Source organism: Pteropus alecto, unplaced genomic scaffold (genome assembly GCF_000325575.1).
Source record: "Pteropus alecto unplaced genomic scaffold, ASM32557v1 scaffold94, whole genome shotgun sequence".
NCBI classification, from domain to species: domain Eukaryota; kingdom Metazoa; phylum Chordata; class Mammalia; order Chiroptera; family Pteropodidae; genus Pteropus; species Pteropus alecto.
Window position 1 is genome coordinate 3980490 of NW_006437736.1, and position 22382 is coordinate 4002871.

The 22382-nt window shown below is 44.5% G+C and overlaps 1 protein-coding gene, 1 long non-coding RNA gene and 1 pseudogene across 2 annotated transcripts in view; 1 reads left to right on the top strand and 2 right to left on the bottom strand.

Annotated features, from left to right (window-relative positions):
• RFX4 (regulatory factor X4) overlaps positions 1–22382 on the bottom strand; it is a 120881-nt gene that overhangs the window by 42918 nt on the left and 55581 nt on the right. The window contains 4 exon segments of the mRNA XM_006914517.1: positions 1163–1263; positions 14638–14807; positions 18497–18574; positions 20051–20264. Of these exon segments, the coding sequence (XP_006914579.1) occupies positions 1163–1263; positions 14638–14807; positions 18497–18574; positions 20051–20264 (563 nt within the window).
• Positions 6405–7150, bottom strand: LOC102884748 (annotated as a pseudogene).
• Positions 17497–22382, top strand: part of LOC112481887 — an 8282-nt gene continuing 3396 nt past the window's right edge. Inside the window, exons 1-2 of the long non-coding RNA XR_003047096.1 lie at positions 17497–17654; positions 20190–20306. This is a non-coding gene — a long non-coding RNA (uncharacterized LOC112481887). The remainder of the gene's footprint in view (positions 17655–20189; positions 20307–22382) is intronic.

The following is a 22382-nucleotide window of genomic DNA, read 5'->3' on the forward strand; positions in this document are numbered from 1 at the left end:
AATGGGTGCAGGCATTCCTCTCATTAATTTCTCAACTGATGAAGAAAGTCAGAAATGTCCCTTGGATTATTGTAACCTGTCCTCAGAGCCGGCCTGGTTTGAAAAATCGGGCGTGGGGTGGAGGATTGGGGTGGGCGAACAGATGAACTTCTAATTTTCCAGGCCAATCAATCGTTAATCCATCTCCTTAATTACTTTTTCTTTAACTTTGTGATGTGGAATTTAGTGCTTGTGAAAAGAAAAGAACTGAGAACCGTGAAATAAAGCGGGCTTTATCAACAGGTGATGGGCACTGCAGGCGGCCTCAGAGCCGCTGAATGGGCTCCCTTTGCCTGTGGAGAGAGGGTAATTTGATCTCCTTCGTTTTCCTCGCGGGCACTGATTTGGGGCAAGAATGGCAAGCCGTATTCAAATGGGGCTTTAAGAAACATATATCTTAAAACTTTGTTTTGCTCAAAATCATTTCAACTTCGTTTAACAGCACGTGAGTCTTCCCACAAGTATGGACACATGGACACAGGGAGAGAGGACCGGTTTTCTCAGGCAGAACTAACGCTGGGGAACGGAAGGTGACGCTCGGCAGAGAAAAGATTCACAGTCCCAGGCCCCTTATGAGAAATACTAACTTGGCTTTCTTGTTAGGCGGGGAATCGAATGTGTGAAAACAGCCCCGCAGCTGTTTCCTGCCTCCTGCTCCCACCATTTTGTGGGCACAAGCTTCGGGGGTCAGACAGACTGGAGTTTGACGCCTGGCTCGTAGTTACCGGCCGTGTGGTGGCTTTGGGAATGTTTCTCTGCCTCGTGGAGCCTCATCTGTAGATGAGGGAGACTGTTTCCGACATTACTGAGATGACGTGAGGATTACATGAGGTGAGGAGTATGGCGGTGATGAGCAGAAACTTTGGGGTTGACAGACAGACCTCAAAGCAAGTCCCACCTCTGCTACTTAACTACGTCTCTAAGCCTGTTTCTTTTCTATAGAAGGAGGTATGCCGCTTAGCAATAAACATTTTGTGAGGATTAAATAAGTTAATGTATAGAAAGCCCTAAGCATAATACTTGGTGCTTTATAGTAACAAACAGTAAATGGTAGCTGTTATTATTATTTTATTAACAACCTACGTGAGCTGTTTGGCACTCTGCCCTCAAGCTCAGTACTTACGTTCAAACTTGATGTTCCGCAAATTTTCTGGGAGGTCGTGGAGAGCCACTTTTAGCCACTCATCCAGCTGCTTGGCAAACTTCCGGATCACCTGAGTTAAGCTGGAAAGAGAAATGATGCATTTAAGCGCCTCCCGCGTTGCCCGGTCCTTCCCATCGGCCCTACAGGATTTTATTTCCCCTAATGGTGTTTTGGCTACAACCAATAGGTGCCACTCATAGAGCAACTTCAGAGACAGGGCTGGCAGCCCAAGCCCTGTGGGGAGCTGCTGGGTCTGAGAAGGGCACTAATAGAATGTGCTCCGGTGCCAGCGCTGGCTGACAGGAAGACACAGCATGCGCAAGTGTGGAGAAAAGCCCGCTGCACGGCTCGGCGGCATCCAGAACGCTTCCTGCCAGCAAAACACCATCCTTCGTGTTTTCCGGAGAGCCTGGTGTGAGGGGTGAGGACAGTGGGCAGCGGGCCTGAGCGCGCCGGTTGGTAATTGGCCTCTTCTCTTCATGCTGCCCAGTCTTGTCTGAAACCCCCAGCGGGACAGGACCTGTGACGGTGTACCACTGTGCCTGCCCGCCCGGCCCGGGCCTCGGTTTACCCAGCTGCTTGCTGCTCGGCAGGAACTGGAAAGCAACCGTGTATGTTTAAGCTGGCGAACAACCCCGATGTGGAACTTGAAACCATATCAGATTTGGAGAGTCAAGGACTCTTTGGGGGCAGGCGGTCGGAAGGGGTTAGAGGGGTGAAAGGTCAGGGGGTGGCAGTAGGTTACAATATGAGATGGGAATTTGGAGCTGAGAAGACACTGAACACCCTTTCCGGGGTGTCCTGCTCAGCCTTAGGTCCAGTGTCCTCCACAAAGTCCTCCTCGGTCTGGCCCACCACAGGGACTTCTCCCCATGTTGACACTCACACCATCCTTGCCTGCCACCAACACGGCCTACCCTGCCCCGGTTCAGGCTCCCGCTGATTCTCCCGTCAGACCATCGTCATGAACTTCTGCCTCTCTGGGCAATCTCACCCTGCTCCTCCGCTCACTCATTCTTCTCTTCTCCATGATGAATCCCATCCTTCTCCATGACCCTCATACCTCCAGTTCCCCCCACCCCACCCCCCCGTCCACCAGCAGGTGGCGTCACCTCCTACTTCTCAGGGAAGATGATGGAAAAGCAAGAGCTTCATTGGCATTCCGCTCCCTTCCTGCCTGGAATAGGGCCCAGCCCCTATTTCATCCCCTCCTGCCTTCTCGGGAGCCTCACATGCCCCTTTTCCTGCCTGTTCCACCCTTTCATCTCTCCTGGATCACTCCTCTCATCGTGTGAATGCGTTCAAGAATGGTTCACCTTAAAAACAAACAAAAAAACACGCTCTTATTTCCTCACTCCTCGAGCCATCGCCCTCTGACTTCCACTTCACAGACCTGCTTCTTCGAAGAGCCGTCTACTCTGTCTCCTTTTCCGCCCCTCCCATTCACCCCCGACTTCATTCCCGTTCCGTGGTCTAAACGGCTCTCAGCCAGGCAGCAGCCTCCATCCGGGACACCGACCCAATGGGCTCGTTTTGGTTCTCATCTCGCTTGACCCCTTGGCGGCATTCGGCTGTTCGCCCTGGCTCCTTTGGGAAACATTTGCTTCCCTGGGCATTCGTGACCCCTCCATCTTCCGGCCACTCCTCCTCAGTCACCCAGCTCAGCCCCTTCTCCCTGGCCATTAACATCTTCCGGTTCTTCCAAGTCTAGTCCTGGGCCCTCTCTTATCACTCTTTATTGCTTCCTCGGATAGTTTCTCCGTGCCCACCGCTCCAGTCGCCATCTACACTCACTTGTATAACTCTGGAGAGGTCTTCAGGATTCCACCTGCCTAGAGGACCCCTCCCCATTCAGGAGTCCCAAAGGCACGTCGAACCCAGCATGTCCAAACTGAGCTCCTCATTTCCCCGTCAGACCTGGCTCTCTTCTTGTGTTCCCTATTTCCATGTGAACTCTTCTTCCCACGAAGTTTCGTTTGTTAACTTTTTATTATTAAAAATTTCAAATATGCCCCAGGATAGAGAGAATAGTATAATAAACTTCAAAGTATCCTGGACCTAGCTTCAATAATTAGCAACATTTTGCCATTTTATCACATGCCACTCTTTTCTGGTGTGTTTTAAGAAAATTCAAGATATCATTTCATTTCAAAATCTTAGAATGCATTTCTAACGTGCATTTAAATACGTATGTATATGTCCACACACACACACACACACACACACACACACTTAAAACCACCATACCATTAGTACACCTAACAGAATGAACGATTCCTTAATATTATCTAAAGCCCAATACGTACTCAAATTTCTCTCTTTCTCTCAAAGACATCTTTTAGTTTGTTTGAATCAGGATCCAAACGAGGTCTACAAATTGCATAAAACAGATAACATTGCCTTGTTCTGTTTCTTAAGCCTTTTAAAAAATTATGTTTCATGCCATTGGTTTACTGGCAACGTCATGTTATTTGTTCCATCGGATGTCCCACGTTCCGATTTGGCCGATTCCTTCCTTGTAGTGCCATTTATCCTATTCGTCTATCCTGTGTGCTTCCCGTAACATGGCAGTTTGGCCTAAAGACTTGATTAAATCCATTACAATTTTTGAGGCAAGAAAACTTTGTAAGTGGCCCCTGTGCTGCTCACTGCGTCACATCGTGAGGCTTCGAACGTCTGGTTCCTCTTTCTAGTTTTGAGACTCTCTCCCCATTAGCAGGTAGTGCAGAGTTTACCTCCGAGTTACCTCTCACCCTCGTCCATACTCCAGGCTATCACCATCCTTCGCCTAGGCCACTGCAGTGGCTTCCACAGTGTCCCCGCCCGTCTTTCTAGTTTTGAGACTCTCTCCCCATTACCAGGTAGTGCAGAGTTTATCACCCTCTTTTCTCCATACTCCAGGCTATCACCATCCTTCACTTAGGCCACTGCAGTGGCTTCCACAGTGTCCCCGCCCTGCTCTCCTTCCCACCTCCAACCCCGTCACGATGGGAATTTTGCCAAAACACGTGCAATCCTGATCTGTTTCACTTTCTGGTTAAAATTCAAGATGTTTTCATTATTCTTAGGGTAAAAACCCAAATCCTCACGGTGACCCCAAAGGTTCGCACTATGGCCCTGCTGTCCTCTCCAGCCTGGTCCTGCATCTTCACCCATCATCCACGTTTCAGCCCCACCGGCCTCTGCCTGGTCGTTTGCCGCCGCGGGGCCTCTGCGCTTGGCTTCCTTTCACCCAGGAAAATCCCACTCCTCTCTACCTACTCAGCAACTCATCCGTCTGATCTCAGCCCAGGAAAACCTTCGCTGAAGCCCCCTGAGACTAGGTCAGAGCCCCTAGCGATTCCTCTGGAAGGAGCCTGTACTGTGACACTTGCAAACTAGACACTAACTTGTGTGATTATCTGATGAATGTCCACTTCCCACTAGACTTATGCTCCATGAGGAGGGCAGGGACTATGTCTCTTTTTCTTATCAGTGTATCCTCAGCAACTAGCATAGTGCCAGACACCTAGGAGGCACGTAAGAAGTGTTTGTTAAGTGAAATGAGTGTCTCCCCATCTTCAGCTGGATAGACCTCCGATATATTCCCCACAAGGCACTACCCAGATTATCCCCGCTTTATCTTTCTGACTCCGGCTCTCTCACTCTGCCCCCGCTCACTCCATCCCCAAGGCACCGGCTTCCTTTCTGCTTCCCCAGGCCCTTGCCATCCTCGCCAGGGCCTCTGTGCTTACTGCTCCCTCCGCCTGGGAAGCTGTGCCCCAGGTAGCAGCCTGGCTCTCTTCCTTCCCAACTTCAAAAGTTTGTTCAAGTGTTGACGACAGTATTTGAAATTGCCGATCTCCCCACTCTCTCAGCTCCCTTCACTAATCTCAACACCCGCGATCCCGCCGTTATGTTTGAAAACGATTACTTTGGCTTATGTTATGAAAATCAACTCTAGGAGGACAAGGACAGAGCAGAGAGATCTGGTCAGAGGTTACTGCATGGGTCTGGCCAAGAGAGTGGCCTGGGTGAGGGCAGTAACAGCGGAAACAATGCACTATCGTCGGATTACATTATTTCGAAGGCAGAGCCAACAGGATTTCCTGGTGAGTGGATGCGAGTGTATGAGGAGAGAAGGGAGTTGAGTAAGTCCTTCTGGAAGAAAAGGGATTCTGCCCCGCCCGTGCCCAGCACAGTGCCTGACACACAGGAGGTGCTTGATAAACGCCAAATACTGAGTGAACCAAAAGTACTGCGGTGTGTCATGAAGCAAAAGTTCAAAACAGTATCAGTTCTTAGCATGCTGGATCCGACTTTTTTTTTTTTTTTTAATGAAATTCTTAAATATTTTGTATAGGAGCTTCCAAATACCGAAATGTAATGATTCTGGTGCAATCACTTTAAAAGAACTAAACGGGGCATCTATTTCCTAGGCATCATACCTTTGCCATAATCAGTGAGGACTCCAAAAATTTTTACTTTTATTAAACATACTCCACGTTAAAGTTAAAAAAAAAAAAAGACTTAAAAAAAAAAAAAGTTCACTGGTCTAGGTGAGATGATACATAAAACACACAGGAATGTTATCCATAAAACATCCAAGCTTCCTATTTAAAATTTTTGCTCACAGGTTTCATTAGGAGTGCTCTAGATGCTCCGAAATAATTTGTATCAATGGGCACAAATTTCCTTCCTTCCTTCATAATATATACAATATGTAATGGAATTATTAAAAGTTACCGAAATATGAACAGATGTTACAAAACAAGAAAAACATAAAAATGGAATGCAAAAGGAAAGCAACACACGTACATGGCACTGTACAGGCAAGCCAAAGTTTGAGAAAGCTGCATTTCAGCAACAGAATTTAAAAATTTTTAAACTGCTTTTACTATCTCATCTGTAAAGCATGCCCAAAGACCCGTGAAAAAGACTTTCTTAGATTACACCCATTTTGGCTAACTCGATGACACAATTCAAAAGTGGAAAAAACAAAGATTTCTCTTTTGTGCAGAAAAGTCCTTAATAAACCCAAGGAATGCTTTTCATGAGATACAAACTGAACCCTAGTTTTGCATGCAATAGCTGTTGATTTCGCTTAATTTGATCACACACCAAAATTTGCCATATAGTTAAGGGATGGCAGAGGTGGGCTAACAAAATAGTCACCAGGACAACAAAACATTTCAGTTTGAAAGCAGCACTGTTTATTACAAAAATAACCATAATCTACACCTTAGCTCATCCTTCTAATAAGCCTGTTGATCTGGTCTCACCTGTTGCCAGCGTCACCACCATCTACAAAACAGGTGGTCTTTATCTTCATTCCACCTCATGGCGAGGGTCATGTGAAGGGCCACCAGAAGTTGTTTGCTGCTTTGAAGCATCTTCCGACAGTATAGATCTCGTGGATCAGATCCTCCATGCAGATGATGCCATATTTACCAAGAGACTGAGCAATTAATTAGTAGGGTTATCTGTCAAGGCAGTTGGCTTTTTGTTGGTTTTGCCATAACCACACTTATAGATGAAATCATTTACTGACTTCAGGTTTCAGTATTTCCATGCAATGTATGGCCCCACCATCCTGAGCATGTTAATCAAAGCCTTGCTGAGCTTAACAAGGTGCCATTGAAGATCTGGCGAAGACAAGAAGGTACAGCACCTTTCAAACCTTTGGGCTCATGCCACTGATGCCTCTGATCCTGATGACAAATGCCAATTTGGGTTCTGCAGGTACGTAGAAGTAGCCAGCTTTTCTCGCCATCCTAGCCATTTGAACCTTGGTCTGTACATCTGCCTATATTTTTTGTGCTGGTGCTTAGCTTCTTCATAGATAAGTTTCTTCCTTGCCTTTCAAAGTATCTTTTAGGCAAACTTCTCTCCCAGGCGCTTAATCTTCAGTTCTGTGAAATTCCTTCACTTTTTCTTAAGGGTTTCTGACACGGCAGGAACCTTCTTCTTCTCTTCTGCACCCTCCATGGTTCTGGCCAGGAAAGAGCTGGATCCAACTCCTAAGTGAGAAGATGCCTCAGAATATTTGGCTGCTCTTGACAGAGGTCAACATGTAGAGAAGTGCCTGGAGAGATCGTCCTATGGCTGCTGGACCATCAGGGAGGGTGGGCTTGCCATTCTCTGTGCGTGACACATTGCCCAGAAGGAATTATTTGATGCTGGAATGGGGGAGCTGGCCTTTGTCCAGAAGCTGGAAGTAAGCAGGAGGACCACTGACAGGGCCTTTCATACAATTGTTTGATTTTATAAGCTAAAGAAAAGCGAGGAGGGATTCAGCCTGGAAAGGATTCTATTTAGGGACTCAGACACCGGGCTACTGGGAGTAATCTAAACATTCAGGCTCCCCTGGTGTTGAATGAGCAGGTGAGGAGCTGGCCTCCCAATCACCTGGTCTAAGAGATGCTGCCCAGCCCGCTCCGCCTTCTTGCATCAGCAGATGGTGCTGAGCATCACCCTGCTTCTTGACATACTCTCTTTCGATGGTGAGCAAAGACTCTGTGGTCTGACCCTTTTCTCTGCTGACGTATCTGCATCTCCTTCCTCGACTCTCCCTTATCCATCTTACTCCCCGGGCTGGCACTCCCAGGGGCTGCCCTGCACTTCTGCTGACACACTTTCTCCTCCCTCTTGTGCAGACATCTGTGGCTCCAGCTTCAGCATTTTTCCTGCATCTCCATTCCACACGTGCGACCCCCTGCATGACCTCCGGCAGTGATGCTAGTATAACAGCAACAGTGGTGATAACAGCAGCTACTTTTTAATGAGCGCAGCGTGACAAGCGCTGAGCACTTCACACCTTTTCTTATTTCATCCTCACTAACAAGGAGGTTCTAGCGGAGAGGTGAGAAGCCGAGGCTCAGAGACCGTTATTTTATTTGCTCAGGGAGATGCAGCAAGTAAGTCAGAGAGCCAAGATTCAAGCCCAGGTCTGTCTGGCTCCAAAGCCTGGGCTCACCACCGTCATTTCACCGCAGCCTCACGTGGTAAATACCTGAACTGCACAGGCACCTCTAGATGCCTTGTGACTCCTCATCTCCGGACCAGGGCCTTCTGCTGCTTTTCTGGCAGGGGCGTTGCTATTGCTCTCGCATCTCGGTCTTCTCTTCGCTTTGCGGACATCTTATCCTCCCTGCCCAGCCCCTCCCCCACTCCAAACCTGCTTTCTTACTTCTGCTACACCAATCATGACTACCAGCCTCTGTGCCAAGATCACTTGGGAGGTCACAGGCAGTACTCAGAGTTTGTGAAGCTCCTTCTAAGGGTGTGTATACTCTTACCGATCCCTCAGGAGGTAACTTCTCAGTAAAATGGAGGTAGAGATTGAGCCATTATCTAATTCATTTGATCAATGCGCAATTAAGAATTTAGTAATTCAAATCCTAAAGGGGTCCTTTATATACATATACATATATATACACACATATATATAAAAGAATTTAGTAACTCAAACCCTAAAGGGGTCCTGTATATACATATACATATATATACACGCATATATATATATTTTGTATCTGTATGGGCATATACATATGATTATAAAAATAATTCGGTCTTAATACAGAGCACTTGAAAAATGGCAGAAAGCATGAGACCAAAATTTGACCATTAATCCCACCTGGAGGTCCCCTTGGTTACTCTATTTAGATGTGTTTCTGTTCCACCAAGAATATGGAAAATTGGGAAGAGTGTCATTTCCTCTATAACAGGAAAAAGTCAGATAATCTACAAAATCATAACTTTTCTTTAACTCATCAGAGAGCTGTGGTCAGGACCACCTATTTTGGAATTAATAGAAAGACAGCCACTGTCAAAGAGCAGGAGCCTTGGGAAATGGCTCATCTGTGCTAGAGGGAGGGAACAGGATGTCCCCACAAGTGGGTAAAAGAATCCAGTTCACATTTTTTCACAGATTGCTAAAGGCCAAGTGTGAAATCGCATGAACATATCTAGAACTCTGGAAGCCACAGATGCAAAAGAAGTTCACATCTCTTGACAAGATCTTCCCATAGACCTTGCCATGTGCTTATGAGAGAGACTGGAGGCGGGACAGGAGAACAGAGACAGTCTATCCCTGAGGTGCATGCTTGGAGGCGTGGAGCAGCCATCGCTGGCCGAAAAGCATGAAGCCCTGCTGGGACCTTTCTCCCTTATGGAACAGAAGCCTCAACCAGCTAGGGGAAAAGCAGAAAATACTGTTGACCTTGGAGTATAGGGAGAGACTTACTGCAGCTGGGGGCAGGATAAAGAGGAAGAGCTCTGACTTTGGTAGAAACCATCATGGGCTCAGACTATTTGATACTTATCTCTGGATGAGGACAGGATCACTGAAAATGCCCAACTCTGACTGCAAAAACCACAGGGCTTGTTTAAGAATGAGTCAAGTAACAGAGAACTCTGCCCTCACCCCATCCCCAAACAGGCTAAAAAATGTAGTAGCAGTACACAGGGAAAGCCTAAAGCTGAGGACGTAGCAGTAACATTGAGAAAAACTTTCAACACACAAACTTCCAACCTAAGCACAAGGTACCCCAAAAGAATTTGAATCTGGTGGTACAATATAATCATAGCAACAGCAAAACCCAAACCCAATGAATTCCTGAATAAACTGACTGAATTCCTCACAGTAAGAGCCTAGAAGAAGAGCCATGTCCATTTATATAAATATTATTTATCTCGGTCTTTACTGTTCTACACGGTGTTGCCAGTCATTATAAAATTATAAGACACACAAATTAAGGAAAAGAACCCACTCTCAAGAGATAAAGCAATTAACTGATCCAGACTATCACACAAGGAATTTAAAGTAACTGTGATTACACCTAAAGGAAATAGAAAAAGAAGAACAAAGCCCAAAGTTAATAGAAGGAAGGAAATAATAAAGATCAGAACAGAAATAAATGAAGTAAATATAGTGAATGATGTAAATGAAAAAAAAATAAGAAAAAATCAACGAAGCTCTTTAAAAAGATAAAATTTATAAACCTTCAGACTCAACAAGAAAAAATGAGAGAAGGCTCCAATAAATAAAATCAGAAATGAAAGAGGAGTTAAAACTGACACCACAGAAACACAAAGGATCATTAGTGAGTATTACAAACAATTATATGCCAACAAATGGAACAACCTAGAAGAAACAGATGAATTTCTAGAAACATACAGTCTTCCAAAACTGAATCAGGAACAAACAGAAAACCTGAACAGATTAATTACTAGCAACAAAATTGAATCGGTAATTTAAAAAAAACTCCCAACTAACAAAAGCCCAGGACCAGAATGCTTCGCAAATGAATGCTACCAAACATTTAAAGAAGAATTAATACCTGTTCTCTATTCCAAAAAATTGAAAGGGAAGGAATGCTCCCAAACTCATTCCACAAGACCAGTTTCACTCTGATTCCAAAACTAGACAAAGACACTACAAAAAAGGAAAATTATTGGCCAGCATTACTAACAAACATAGGTGCAAAAATTCTCAACAAAATATTAGCCAACCGAATCATATACCATGATCAAGTGAAATTTATTCCAGGGATGCAAGGATGGTTCATATTCGCTAATCAATCAAATGCGATACACTACATCAACAAAACAAAGGTTAAAAATCACATGATCATCTCAGTAGATGCAGAAAAGTCATTTGAGAAAGTTCAACATCTGTTTATGATGACAACTCTCAACGAAGTGGGTATAAAGGGAACATGCATCAACGTAATAAAGACCATTTATGACAGACCCACAGCTGACATCGTACTCATCAGCGAAAGGCTGAAAGCTTTTTCTCTAAGATGAGAAACAAGACAAGGATGCCCACTCCCACCACTTTATTAACCTTCCAAGTGAGAAGATGTCTCAGAAATAAATAACCATAAAGTTAGTCCCAAATACATACATGTCAAAGTCGGTACCTAGACTACAGAAAGCGCTGCTTTTTTTCAAGTGTAACAACACTGACCCTGTATTAGATAACAAACAAAATCTAAACTAAGTCTCAAAAGAAGAAATAGTGAAGAAAACAGCCTCTAAGCACAAAGCAATAAAAGTTAAAATAAATAACATAACCAGAAAACACTAGTTCCTAAGAATTGGAAATTTTTAAATGCTCTTTTAAATTTCTTAGGACAAAGAGAAACTCCACAGCAAAGTTGCAAAATATTTAGAAAATAACAATCATTAAAATATTAAATATTAAAACCTGTGGGATACAGCTAAAAAAGTGCTCAAAGAAAAATCTAAGCCTGAAATACTTGTGTTATTAAACAAAAGTTAAAGTAAATATGTCAAATATCTATTTTTTGGTCAATTTGCGGGGGGAACACTGATATAACTCAAGCTCCTAGAATCGGGCCAGACACAGATGAGGCCCAATAAATGTTTATTTAATAAATGAATAACAGAGTAAACTTAAAGGAAAAGGAATGAATTAATAAAAAGCAGAAATTAATATATTAGGAAAAAAGAAATAATAATAGCACCAATAAGTATATCCAAGAGCTTGATTCTTTAAAAAAAAAATAACAATTTAGGTAAACTAATGACAAAGAAATGGCAGAAAGCATAACTACTCAAACTAAAATGTAGTAAAGCAGAAATAATCATAGACACAAAGGAAATTCAGTGAGTCTGCAAACCCACTTTGTTCAACCCTAAGCAAATAAATTGAAAGATCTAGAAGAAATGGATAATTTGTAGGAAATAATTTACTAAAACTTATCTCAGAGAAGATAGAAAATTTAAACTGACCAATTACTATAGGGAAAAAGAAGAAAAATTTCAAAGATAATATAATTGTAAACCTGGAAAGTTTAAGAGAACCTCAAAAAAGTAATACAGCAATAAGATAATTAAATCTAACATGATCAGGTCCAACTACAACACACAGATATCAATAGCTTTCAGATATATAGATAATCATCAATCAACAGATATGGAGGAAAAGGCTGCATTTACAATAGCAACAAAAAAATAATATATGTAATAAATTAATTTAACTTAAAAAATGTCTGATTTATATTTTTTAAATTTACAATATTCCGAAAGGCCACAAAATTGAAGATAAGAATAAATGGCAAGACAAACGATGTTCTCTGTTAGGAATTCTTCATATGGTAAAGATGTTATTCTCCCTAAATTGACCTGAAAGTGTAATGTAATCCCAATAAAACTACATATATGTTATGTATGTGTATATATATATTTACATAGACAAACTGATGCTAAAGTAATTCATATGGAAAAATAAGTGACCATGACAGAAAATTCTGAAAAGAAAAAAATATTCAAATATATGTAAAAGCACAAAACTTCAAACAGAATGATACTGTAACACGAATATATAGAAATATCAATAGTATAGAATAGGAAGTCTAGAAATAGTCTCAAATACATATAAAATTTACTATATTAAAAAGGAGGCATCTCAAATCTGTGAAGAAAAGATGGAATAATTAACATATGGCATTGGGACAACAGGATAGTCCTGGGAAAGAAAATGAAGCCATACATTCCATCTTATACCAGGATGAATTCCAAAATGAACAAAAATTCTAAAGTAAAAAATTAAACCATAAAATTACTGAGAGAAATGATGGGAAAATTACTTTATAATTGGAGTGAAGAAGACTTTTAACACTATGATACAAAATCCAGAAGCCATAAAAACCAGGACTGATAGATTCAACGACACAAATATATTTCCTGCATGGCAAAAACAAAAGAACAAGAAGATATTTGCAACTCTTATTACAAATAAATGGTTACTATCTTTCATAAATAAAGAGCTTCTAAAAATCAATGAGAAAAACATCAACTACCAAATAGTCGAAGGCTAAGAACAGAGTTCACGGTAAAGAAAATAGACATCACTCTTAAAGATATGAAGAGATATTCAATTTCATTCATAATAAGAGAAGTTAAAAGTCCACTAAGAAAAGTTTAAGTCACATATCCTTTGAACCGGGAATTCATCCCTCTAGAAACATATCTTGCACATATACTCCATGTAGTAGGATGAATGGTGGTCCCCCGCCAAAATATGTCCACCCAGAACCCGTGGAGGTGGTCTTATTTGGGAAAAAAAGGAACTTTGCAAACGTGATTAAAGTAAGGATGTTGAGATGAGTTCTTGAATTCGTTGAGTGGGCCTTAAGTCTGATGCTAAGCGTCCTTATAAGAGGCAGCTGGACGCAGACTGGGAGGCAGTGTGAAGCCGGAGGCGGAGACCGGAGTGCTGCATCTACAAGCCAAGGAACCCCGCGGGTTGGCCGCAGCCGCCAGAAGGCGGGAGAGAGGCAGAGAACAGATCTTCCTGCACAGTCTCTGGAAGGAACCGACCCTGCCCACACCTGGATTTCAAACCCCTGGCCTTCAGAACTGTCAGGGAATGCATTTCTGTTGTTTTAAGCCACCCGGCCTGTGGCACTTGGTTACTGCAGTCCTAGGAAACTAATGTGCTGCACATGGTAGTTAACGCATTATTTGTCACAGCATTGTTTGTAGTAGGACAAGACTGGAAACGTCAAGACAACTGGTTAAATTCAATACAGTGGTACGGTATGCAGGTGTAAATGTGCACCTTTATAGACCGATGGGCAACGCTCTCTGTAACCGTCCCAACAGGAAACAGATGCCACTTGAAACAGGAGAGTTTATTTACAAGGGACAAGTCATAAAGGTGTAGGCAGGCATAGAGGAACCCACGGGGAGACTGCTTCAACCTGGGGTTAGGGTCAGGGGGCTGTTACCCACCTCCATGCCCAAAAGACAACCTGGAAGGCAGCAGAGCCTTGTGGCGGGACACGGCCAGCCTGAGGCACCTCACAGGGAGGGAGGCGGAGAGTTCAGCTCCTGACTTCAGTCTGGCCCCTCTCTCTGATCTTGCTCCTGCCCCCCCTCCTCCCACCCCACCATTGGCTGATCCCAGGGGAGAGCTGGGGGAAAGGGAGCTCCGTGAGGCAGAGGGTAGCATGGAGCACAGTGGGGAGTGCATCTGCGGAGGCCACGGAAGTTGTCCGGCATGACTTCCAAGGTGGTTTTTTTTAAGCAAAGTACAGAACAATAATATACAGCATGTCACCATTTCATTAAGAAAGAGAAAAAGTATATTATACGCAGTAGTTACACGTGCCTAGTCGATCCGGATGAACCCACAAGAAAATGATTGTATTTGATGCACTGGGGAGGGGATGTGAGAGTCTGGGGAACGAGGCGGGGCGGGGGGCACTTTACACTGTATACCATATTATACCTTTTCACTTTTGAACCATATAAATGGTTCAAAATGTTAACATTTCTATTTATATTCAAAAATATAAAATTTAATTTTTAAAAGTCTAACATTAATGGTCTTTGCGAGGGAGGCCCCCAGAGAGTCCACGATTATATTCAATAACAGGAGAAGCAGGAACAAGAAATGCTGGGGACCAGCCATGAGGAGAGGTGACAAGAAGTGTGCCCACCTGTCAGGTAATGCCTGCAGCACGGTGGGCATCAGCACTCCGGAGATAGCTTTGTAGAGGATGGAGTCACACACGCCGACGATGTTCACCACCGTGGAGGAGCCCAGCACGGGCAGCATGTGGGGCGGCATTCAAAAAAAAATGCCAAAAGTCAGAAGGAAACTTTGAACCTGTATCGGCCCACAGAGAGGAGAAGAACCATGAGGTTACACAGCGCCCACCCAACAGAGCCTTGGGCCTCAGCCATGGCCAACCCTGTCTGCCATGCTGTTAGCTACTTCCCCTGCCACGGCAGAGGCCACCCCAGCCCGCTGTGGCTGAGGAGGCCCCTGGTCCTCCTGTCCCAAGTCTTCCCCCTGCGCATCCGTGTGGCGTGCCCACTGCTGGAGGAGCACTCGGCCTGGCAGCCTGGGGTCTGTTCTGCGCTGGGAGTAACACATTAACCCATCCGCCCCTTCACGCTCGCTGTGCTCTGGGAGGAGTTTCAGGAAGGGGAGGTGGGACGTGGCTTTCAGAAAAAGCCCAGAGCACTAGAACTCACTATTCTTTGGGCCTGCTGGTGCCCCGGGGGCCCCTGGGTGTTCTGGAAAGGAAGCGAACGGTGCATGAGTTGCCGGTAAGAGGAATGCGTCTGGAAGGGAGGAGAGTAGGTACCACAAACAGAAGTCTCCTGATTCAGACTTGGGCACTAAAAACTGGATAAAGTGCAAGGGCCTCTTGATATCCAAATTCGTCCTTTTTCCCCCAAGAGCCCTGGCCAGTTGGTGCCATTGTGGGATGCTAGGTGTTGCTACCTAACTACGTGGGCGCGCCAACCCCAAACCACAAGCACCGAACAGACATATAGTAGGCGCTCAAACATGGAGTTGTTACTGTTAACGGGATGATCGCAGGAACTCCAGCTGTGCTGTTGACGAACAAACAGAGTGAATGGCCACAGCGGACAACCCCCTGCTGGCCTCCTGAACCCCTGTCTTTTGGTGTGTGAGTTGCAGGTCAGGGAGAGAGCAAGGTAGGGGGCAGAGCGGTGGGACGAGAGAAAGGGAGTGAAGGGAAATAGAAGGTGGTTAACTGGTGTATATAACAACATTTAAGAATATCTAGACGTCAGCCAGCGTTGATGAGTGGCTCATCTTAAAGTTAGGGAATAACTGAATTTTTGTGACTTCTCATAGGCTCAACTTGGTTCCTGGACTACGTATTCTTCTTTCTCCCACAGACGGACACTCTTAAACCCCCTACCTATAGCATTCTCCACATTCCTGGTTCCCCATATCGATTCTGATCCAGTGCAGGAGATAATTTAGTATTTAGCCCTAGTCAGATACGTTAGAGGTAGTATTATTATTGGCATTAGCTTTATTTACTGAGTGCCTACTACGTGCCAGGAACTTTGCATAGGTACTCTCATTTAATACTCATACCACTACTACAGCTGAAAATTGTTACTCGCATTTTGCAGAGACATTTGTCCAAAGCCAGATAGAAAGTCAGGGAATGGATGACATAGAGTCCATGTCTGCCTGTCTTCCTACCAGTCAGTCCCGTGGATAGTTTGTTCTTCACATGGTAGCTGGGCTTCTGTCCTATTCCTGAGACCTGTGTCTCTCCTCAAACTGCTGCCCACTTCCCAGTTTTCTGCCCCTGCCCTGGTGACAGGAAGTGTCCTGCAGGCCCCTCTGAGAAGTAGGGTCTTGTTTTCCTCTGATCAGGCTCCGCCCCTGAGCCCAGCCTGGTGACCTGAGCTCAGCCCAGCCCACCTGGACTCCCCAGTATACACATGGGATGGGAGGCTGGGGGACGAGGAATGGGGAGAAAAGCACGCCCCCCTGACTTCTGATGGGGAAAATGGTAATTGTCAAAAGCATGACCAAAGTGATGAATGAAGTCGGGTTTGTAAATTGTGAAACTCAAGTCACAGTTGTGTTAATGCCACAATGGTGATAATACTGTAAAGTTTTCATCCAGATTGAAAATTAAAACAAAGAAAATCCAAGTGAGTGGAGGTTGCTTTCCAGGGTTCCACTCCTGGCCCCACTACCAGCTATGGGTGTAATATCTCTACCTCCCAGTTTCTTCACATGTGCAATGGGAATAAAAGGAGGATTTAATGCATAGGCTTTGGTAAAGAGCCTAAAAAGTACTTATGATAGCGCTTAGCACCTAGTAGATGCTTAATAAAGGTTAGCTTATTACCGTTAGCATGGAGGCTCTATCACTTCTGGGACCAAAAAATCAGTGTACTGCCCTAAGCATTTGAGACACCCTTGCCCAAGTATCTGAGTGTCACCCAGCCAGAATCCCACTGTGGCTCTGCTCACCTGTCAAGGCTCTTGTTCTGCCATTGGGACACCTGGTGGCTAACTGTCAGTCTGGCTGGGCCTGGAGATGGCCGCATCCCTAGGACAAGGTGCTCTGCTGTCCCCTCGTCCCAGCTTATCCCTGGGCATCAGCCTCAGGCTGGGTCCTGGACCTCCCTGCCTGCCTTTCCAACTCTGAGTAGGAAGCTCTGCCCCATCGATTCCTTCTGAATGCATCTGCCCTTCTAGGCTTTCATTGCATGCAGCCCTACCCTCCCTTCCTCCCTCCCCCACCTCCCCACTCTCTCACTCTAGCTCTCGCTCATTTTGAGCAGTCAGTTTCTAGCAGAAATTCTGAAAAGATCAGCAGCTGTGTACAGTAAAACAAATCTGTGGAAAAATCAGTGTCTTTTGCAGGCATCTCTCTGTTTGAAGCCTGTTCAAGAGGCACAGGGAGCCCTGCTCAGTCCTCGGTCCATGGAGCAGCCTTTGGAGAAAGTGTATTATCCAGTTTTGACCTCCCATCCTACTCTCTGCCTTTTAGACCATTTAATGTCCTATGGCACTGGTTCCTTGGCGTGAGAAGAATAAGGAAGGAGGGAGAACAGTGTAAAGCGTGACAGCTGATACCTGGGAGTGAGATGTGAAGTGGACAAACATGGTGTTTACCTCAGGAGGTGGAGCCGACAGGACCTCCCGACAGACTGGATATGGATGGTGAGGGAAAGAAAAGACTCGAGGTTTACGGCTTGAGCAACTGGGTTGGGGGGGCTGGTAACTGAAGACTTAGAAAACAGATTTGGGGCAGAAAATTAGTGCTCTGGTTGAGCCATGTTAAGTTAGATGTCGAGTCAATCGAATTCGGAGCTCAGGACTAACTGTATGAATTGTCAGCTTTTATAAAATGGAGATAATGATGTCTTCCTATGATTAGGATGAAGTCAGATAACTTATATAAAACGCCTGGCATCATGGAGGCTTTTAACAAATGAAAACTTATTAGACAGAAGGAAGAAGCTCTTAACTCTTTGCAAGCATAAGTGATAAAAATAATCAGATGCAAATGATTGAAAATGATTATATAAAGTAAGCTTCCTGGATTTTCTATTTTGGTCTCCTACTGGTGGGATTTGATAGACACGTGGGACCAGACCTTGAGAATGGAGGGTAGCCAGCGCAAAGGCATCGAAGTGGATAAGCCTCAGGAAAAGATTAAATCCAAAATATAGGAAAGCTTTCCTGTGGGTTTTCTGAATCTATAATTCTGGCTCTAATGATATCCTGGCAAAACTGTCTTCCTAGTAGGCCAGTTGGGCAAGATGAGGCTCAGGAATTAGATCAAAGAAAAGGTGATGCCAACTACTGTTCACACAGAAGATCTGTAAAACAAGGATGATAATGGCACCTGGTTACTAGGATGGCTGTGAGGATTAAGCGAGCTAATGTGCACCCAGAGCATCCAGAAGGTCTGGCACGTAGTAGGAGCTTGTGAAACAGAAGCTAGTGTTGTTACAATATTTCAACACAGCGTATTTACAACTCAACACTTGTCGACCTACCTCATCAAAGTTGGCTCTTATTACAGTGTCCAGTATTCTCTGACAGTGTGTTCTGTACATCATAATAAAGGTAGAAACCTGTGGGGAGTGGGGAGGGATCGACAATAAAGGCACACGTTAATATGCATTACCGCTGCCCTTGGAATTTCAATTTTCAAGTCGTTTATCCCCTGTCGAGGGGATGGAGTCCGCCTGACACCTGCTCATCCTGACCGACCCCAGTGAGACTCACCTCCAGGAGGTGATTTCCTCTGCCCCTCAGCTCCCTCCTCTGTGCTCCCACGGCACCTGAGTGTGTCCCATCACAGCACTCACCCCTCGGAGGGAAAACACAGGTTTCTCTCCCTGCCCCTACTCTCCACCCTTTGAAACTGTAGGCTCTGGGAAAATAAAATGGCATATTATTCATGCCTGTGCATCCGGCATTTAGCACGGTGCCTGGCACATAGCAGAGTTCAGTAGGGCTTCTTACATTAAATTCTCATCAGCTGAGAGATACTGAAAAGTGAATACCCAGTGTGTATTTATAAGAAGAAGTGATTTTGCCAAAATCACAAAAAAGACATTTGGAAATTCTCTAGAATCTGCTTAGCAGGAGAATTTTATCTCCAGCTTCCTTTCTCCAAGGATTGTAAAGCTGTGGTATGGAAGTTTGTTGAGGAAAAAAAAAAGCAAATTTGAGAAAAAATAATGATTTATCTAGTTCTTAGATTGAAAGCATTCTCTATAGATATTCTTTGTTTCAAAACGTAGATGTGTACGTGTTTAACATACACTTAGTTTGCTGGTACGAGCATCCAGCCCCTGCTTGACTGTGAGCTTCCTGAGAGCAGGACTCAGGGCTTATTCACTGCTGGACCCCAGCTCCCAGCACCACCTGTGGACGACAGGAGCTCAGCACCTGCTGGCACATGGGCTGCATCAAGACGGGTGCCTTAGAGATGTGATAACCTGGGGAAAAGTCCCCAAATTCATGCTTCTGATAATTTCCTCCAAACACCCTATGATCTGAACTCTCTGAGTCACTATACTTATAAAATCTTCTTTGTCTGAGGGATTATGATTTCACCATATCCTCTGCAGCACATGGGAAAATAAACTTTATCCTATAAAAAATAAATCTAGAGGAGAGGGGTTCTTCCCTCGTGAAATAAGAAAGTATAACCTCATAGAGGGATGGGAAGGGCAATAGGTAGGTAGGTAGGCAGACAGGTAGATTAGATAGGTAGACAGATAAACTTTTTATTTTAGAATAGTACTGGATTTGTAGGACAGTTGTGAAGATAGTACAGGGACTTCCCACGTGCCTCACATCCAGTTACTGTTAACATCTTACATTAGCATGGTACCTTTGTCATAACTAGTTAACCAATACCGATACATTATTAACTAAAATCCATACTTGATTCAGATTTCTAGCTTTATATTTTCAAACTCACCATTCTGCAATTAGGTGTGTGCATGCGTGTGTGCGTGTGTGTGCGCATGCACGTCTGTGTGTGTAAAAGAAAGAGAGAAATCCCCCGCTCCCAGTAACACTTCAGACACGGTCACCTTCTCCTCGGGCAGACTGGCTGGTAGATTTAAATCTTTGACATTTGGGAACTCTGGCAGCAACGTTCCAAGTTTGGATCGGGGTGAATATGCCACCGTCTGTTTGCTCACTTCTTTCTTGCCTGTCTCGCTCACCCAGGCGGCTCCTTTCTTGGAATACATCACATCATAATACTGCGAGTTCTCCTTCACCGCAATGCCGTAGTAATGGTACCTGGGCCACAAACAGAGAGAGATCCACATGCACCATTATCAGGTGGGTTTTCCTGGGCAGGGGGTGCCCAAGGCCAAGGATGACTGGGCCTGTCCTCCCTGGGCTGGAAGAGTTAACTCTCCTTTAAGGCTCTATATCTCGGAAGTCTAGAATTAAACCAAAGTTCCATGTTGCCAGCCATCAATCAGGCAGGTAAAAATAACCAAAATTGCCTCCTACAGAAAATGTTAAGTCAAATACTTTGCAAAGCAGGGGGATGAAAAAATTTCCACTTGTACTTAATCTCTGATATCTAGCCAGTGTGATCTAGAGGGATAGCATTTGAATCTCTTCTTGCGGGGGGGGGACCCCAAGAGGCAGGGTGTGTTTATGATGGCAAACTTTACCACCAACACAAATTCATTTGGCCTGTTTTTCTTAAGCAATAAAAGGTAGTTTTAAAGAATCCTATCTTTAAAAAGATAATTTCAGTGCTTCTGTTGATACTGAATGTAAAACAAAGACCAGAATTTTTTATTAACTTAAAATGGGCTTAATAATAGCCACATCATTAACTAAGACTAAGGAGGGATAGAGGCTGCATTTTATTTGGATTTTAACTACAATCTGTTGAGCACTTGCTGCGTGCTAGGCACTTTTTGCAAAGTGTTTTATGTATATTAATTTGTAAAATGATACTGTGAAATGGGGATTATCAAGGTCCTTTTTATGGATGAGAAAATGGAGGCAAGAAAGCTTAACTTGCTCGAGGTTATAGCTGTTTAGAATACAGGTTCTTGCACACAGGTCTGACTACAAAGCCGCCGTGCAATACTAACAGCAAATGCCGCATGGTGGTATTACAAACTTTGATATTTGTCAGAGTCATTATGGGTCATAATAAAAATACAGATTCCTCGGCCCCAGGCCTACTGATTCGGAACATGGGGATGGGGCCCAGGATCAGCACTGAAACAGGCACCACGAGTAACTCTGATGCACATCAGTTTGAGATGGACCGGTCTGCTGGATAAGCACCTGCATTATATTCCCAGCTCTATGGCCCCCAATCATTGGAGGGACTGTCATTATCTACTATTGTAAATGGGGTGCCCTCCCCTCCCCTCCTTGCCTCCTGGCACCATCACAGCAGCTCACAAGGTGCCAAGTGGTTTACACACATCACCTTATTTAATCTCACAAAATCCCTGTGAGGCTGGAACTAATTATTATCCCCGTTGTACAGACTAGGGAACTAAGGCCCAGAGAATTTAAGTAATACACCCAAGATCACCCAGTAAGTGGTAGACGCAGGATTCGAACCTCCAAAGTGCTTTTAACCACTAAGCCGGTGAGTCTCCAACTTTGCTAATAGTAAGAATCCCCTACAGAACATATTAAAATACAGACTCCTGGGTCCCACCCCCAAAGATTCTGGTTTAGTAGGTCTAGAGTAGACTGTTACAATAACACAGCAATACTACTGTAAGTAACTCTTGGACCTCCCTTTCAGAAACACTGTACAAACATATTAACTCTTCTTTCCTACTCATGGAGAGATGGTTGGTGACAGTCACAGCACGATACAAATGAGGAAGCGTTTTGAGTTACGGGAGAGGCTTCCCAGGGAGGGGAGAGACAAGCACATGTAACGTAACCTTCCCTCCCCTGCCCTCCTTTCCTCCTGGTACCATTCTGTGATATTTCTGCTTAGTGGGCATCTCTCCTCTATCTGAATACATCCTGGGATGAGGAACTCGGAGCCTCCGAAGGCAGCCCAGCTCATTTTGGGTCGGTACAGTTATCGGAAAGTTCTCTCTGTGTTGGGCTGATCTCTGTCTCCTTTGCCTTCTACTTTCCAACTGTCATAACTGCCTTTCCAACTCAAAGTCCGGTCCTGCGGGAGGGGGAGGGGAGGGGAGGGGTTCCGTGTGCCCCAGAAGCGCCCTTCAGGTGGGAAGGCGGTCCTGACAGTCTCCCTAACTTTACCAAGTTCCCCTTTATAATTTCTCATCAAGATCATCGTAACACTTCAGATCAGACCTTTTCTTGGTTTTTCAGAGTGTAGACTGCTAAAATCCACAACTACAGGAAGCTGTTGCTCTGATCTTAATTTTTCTCTTTCAGCTTTGTAGGCAC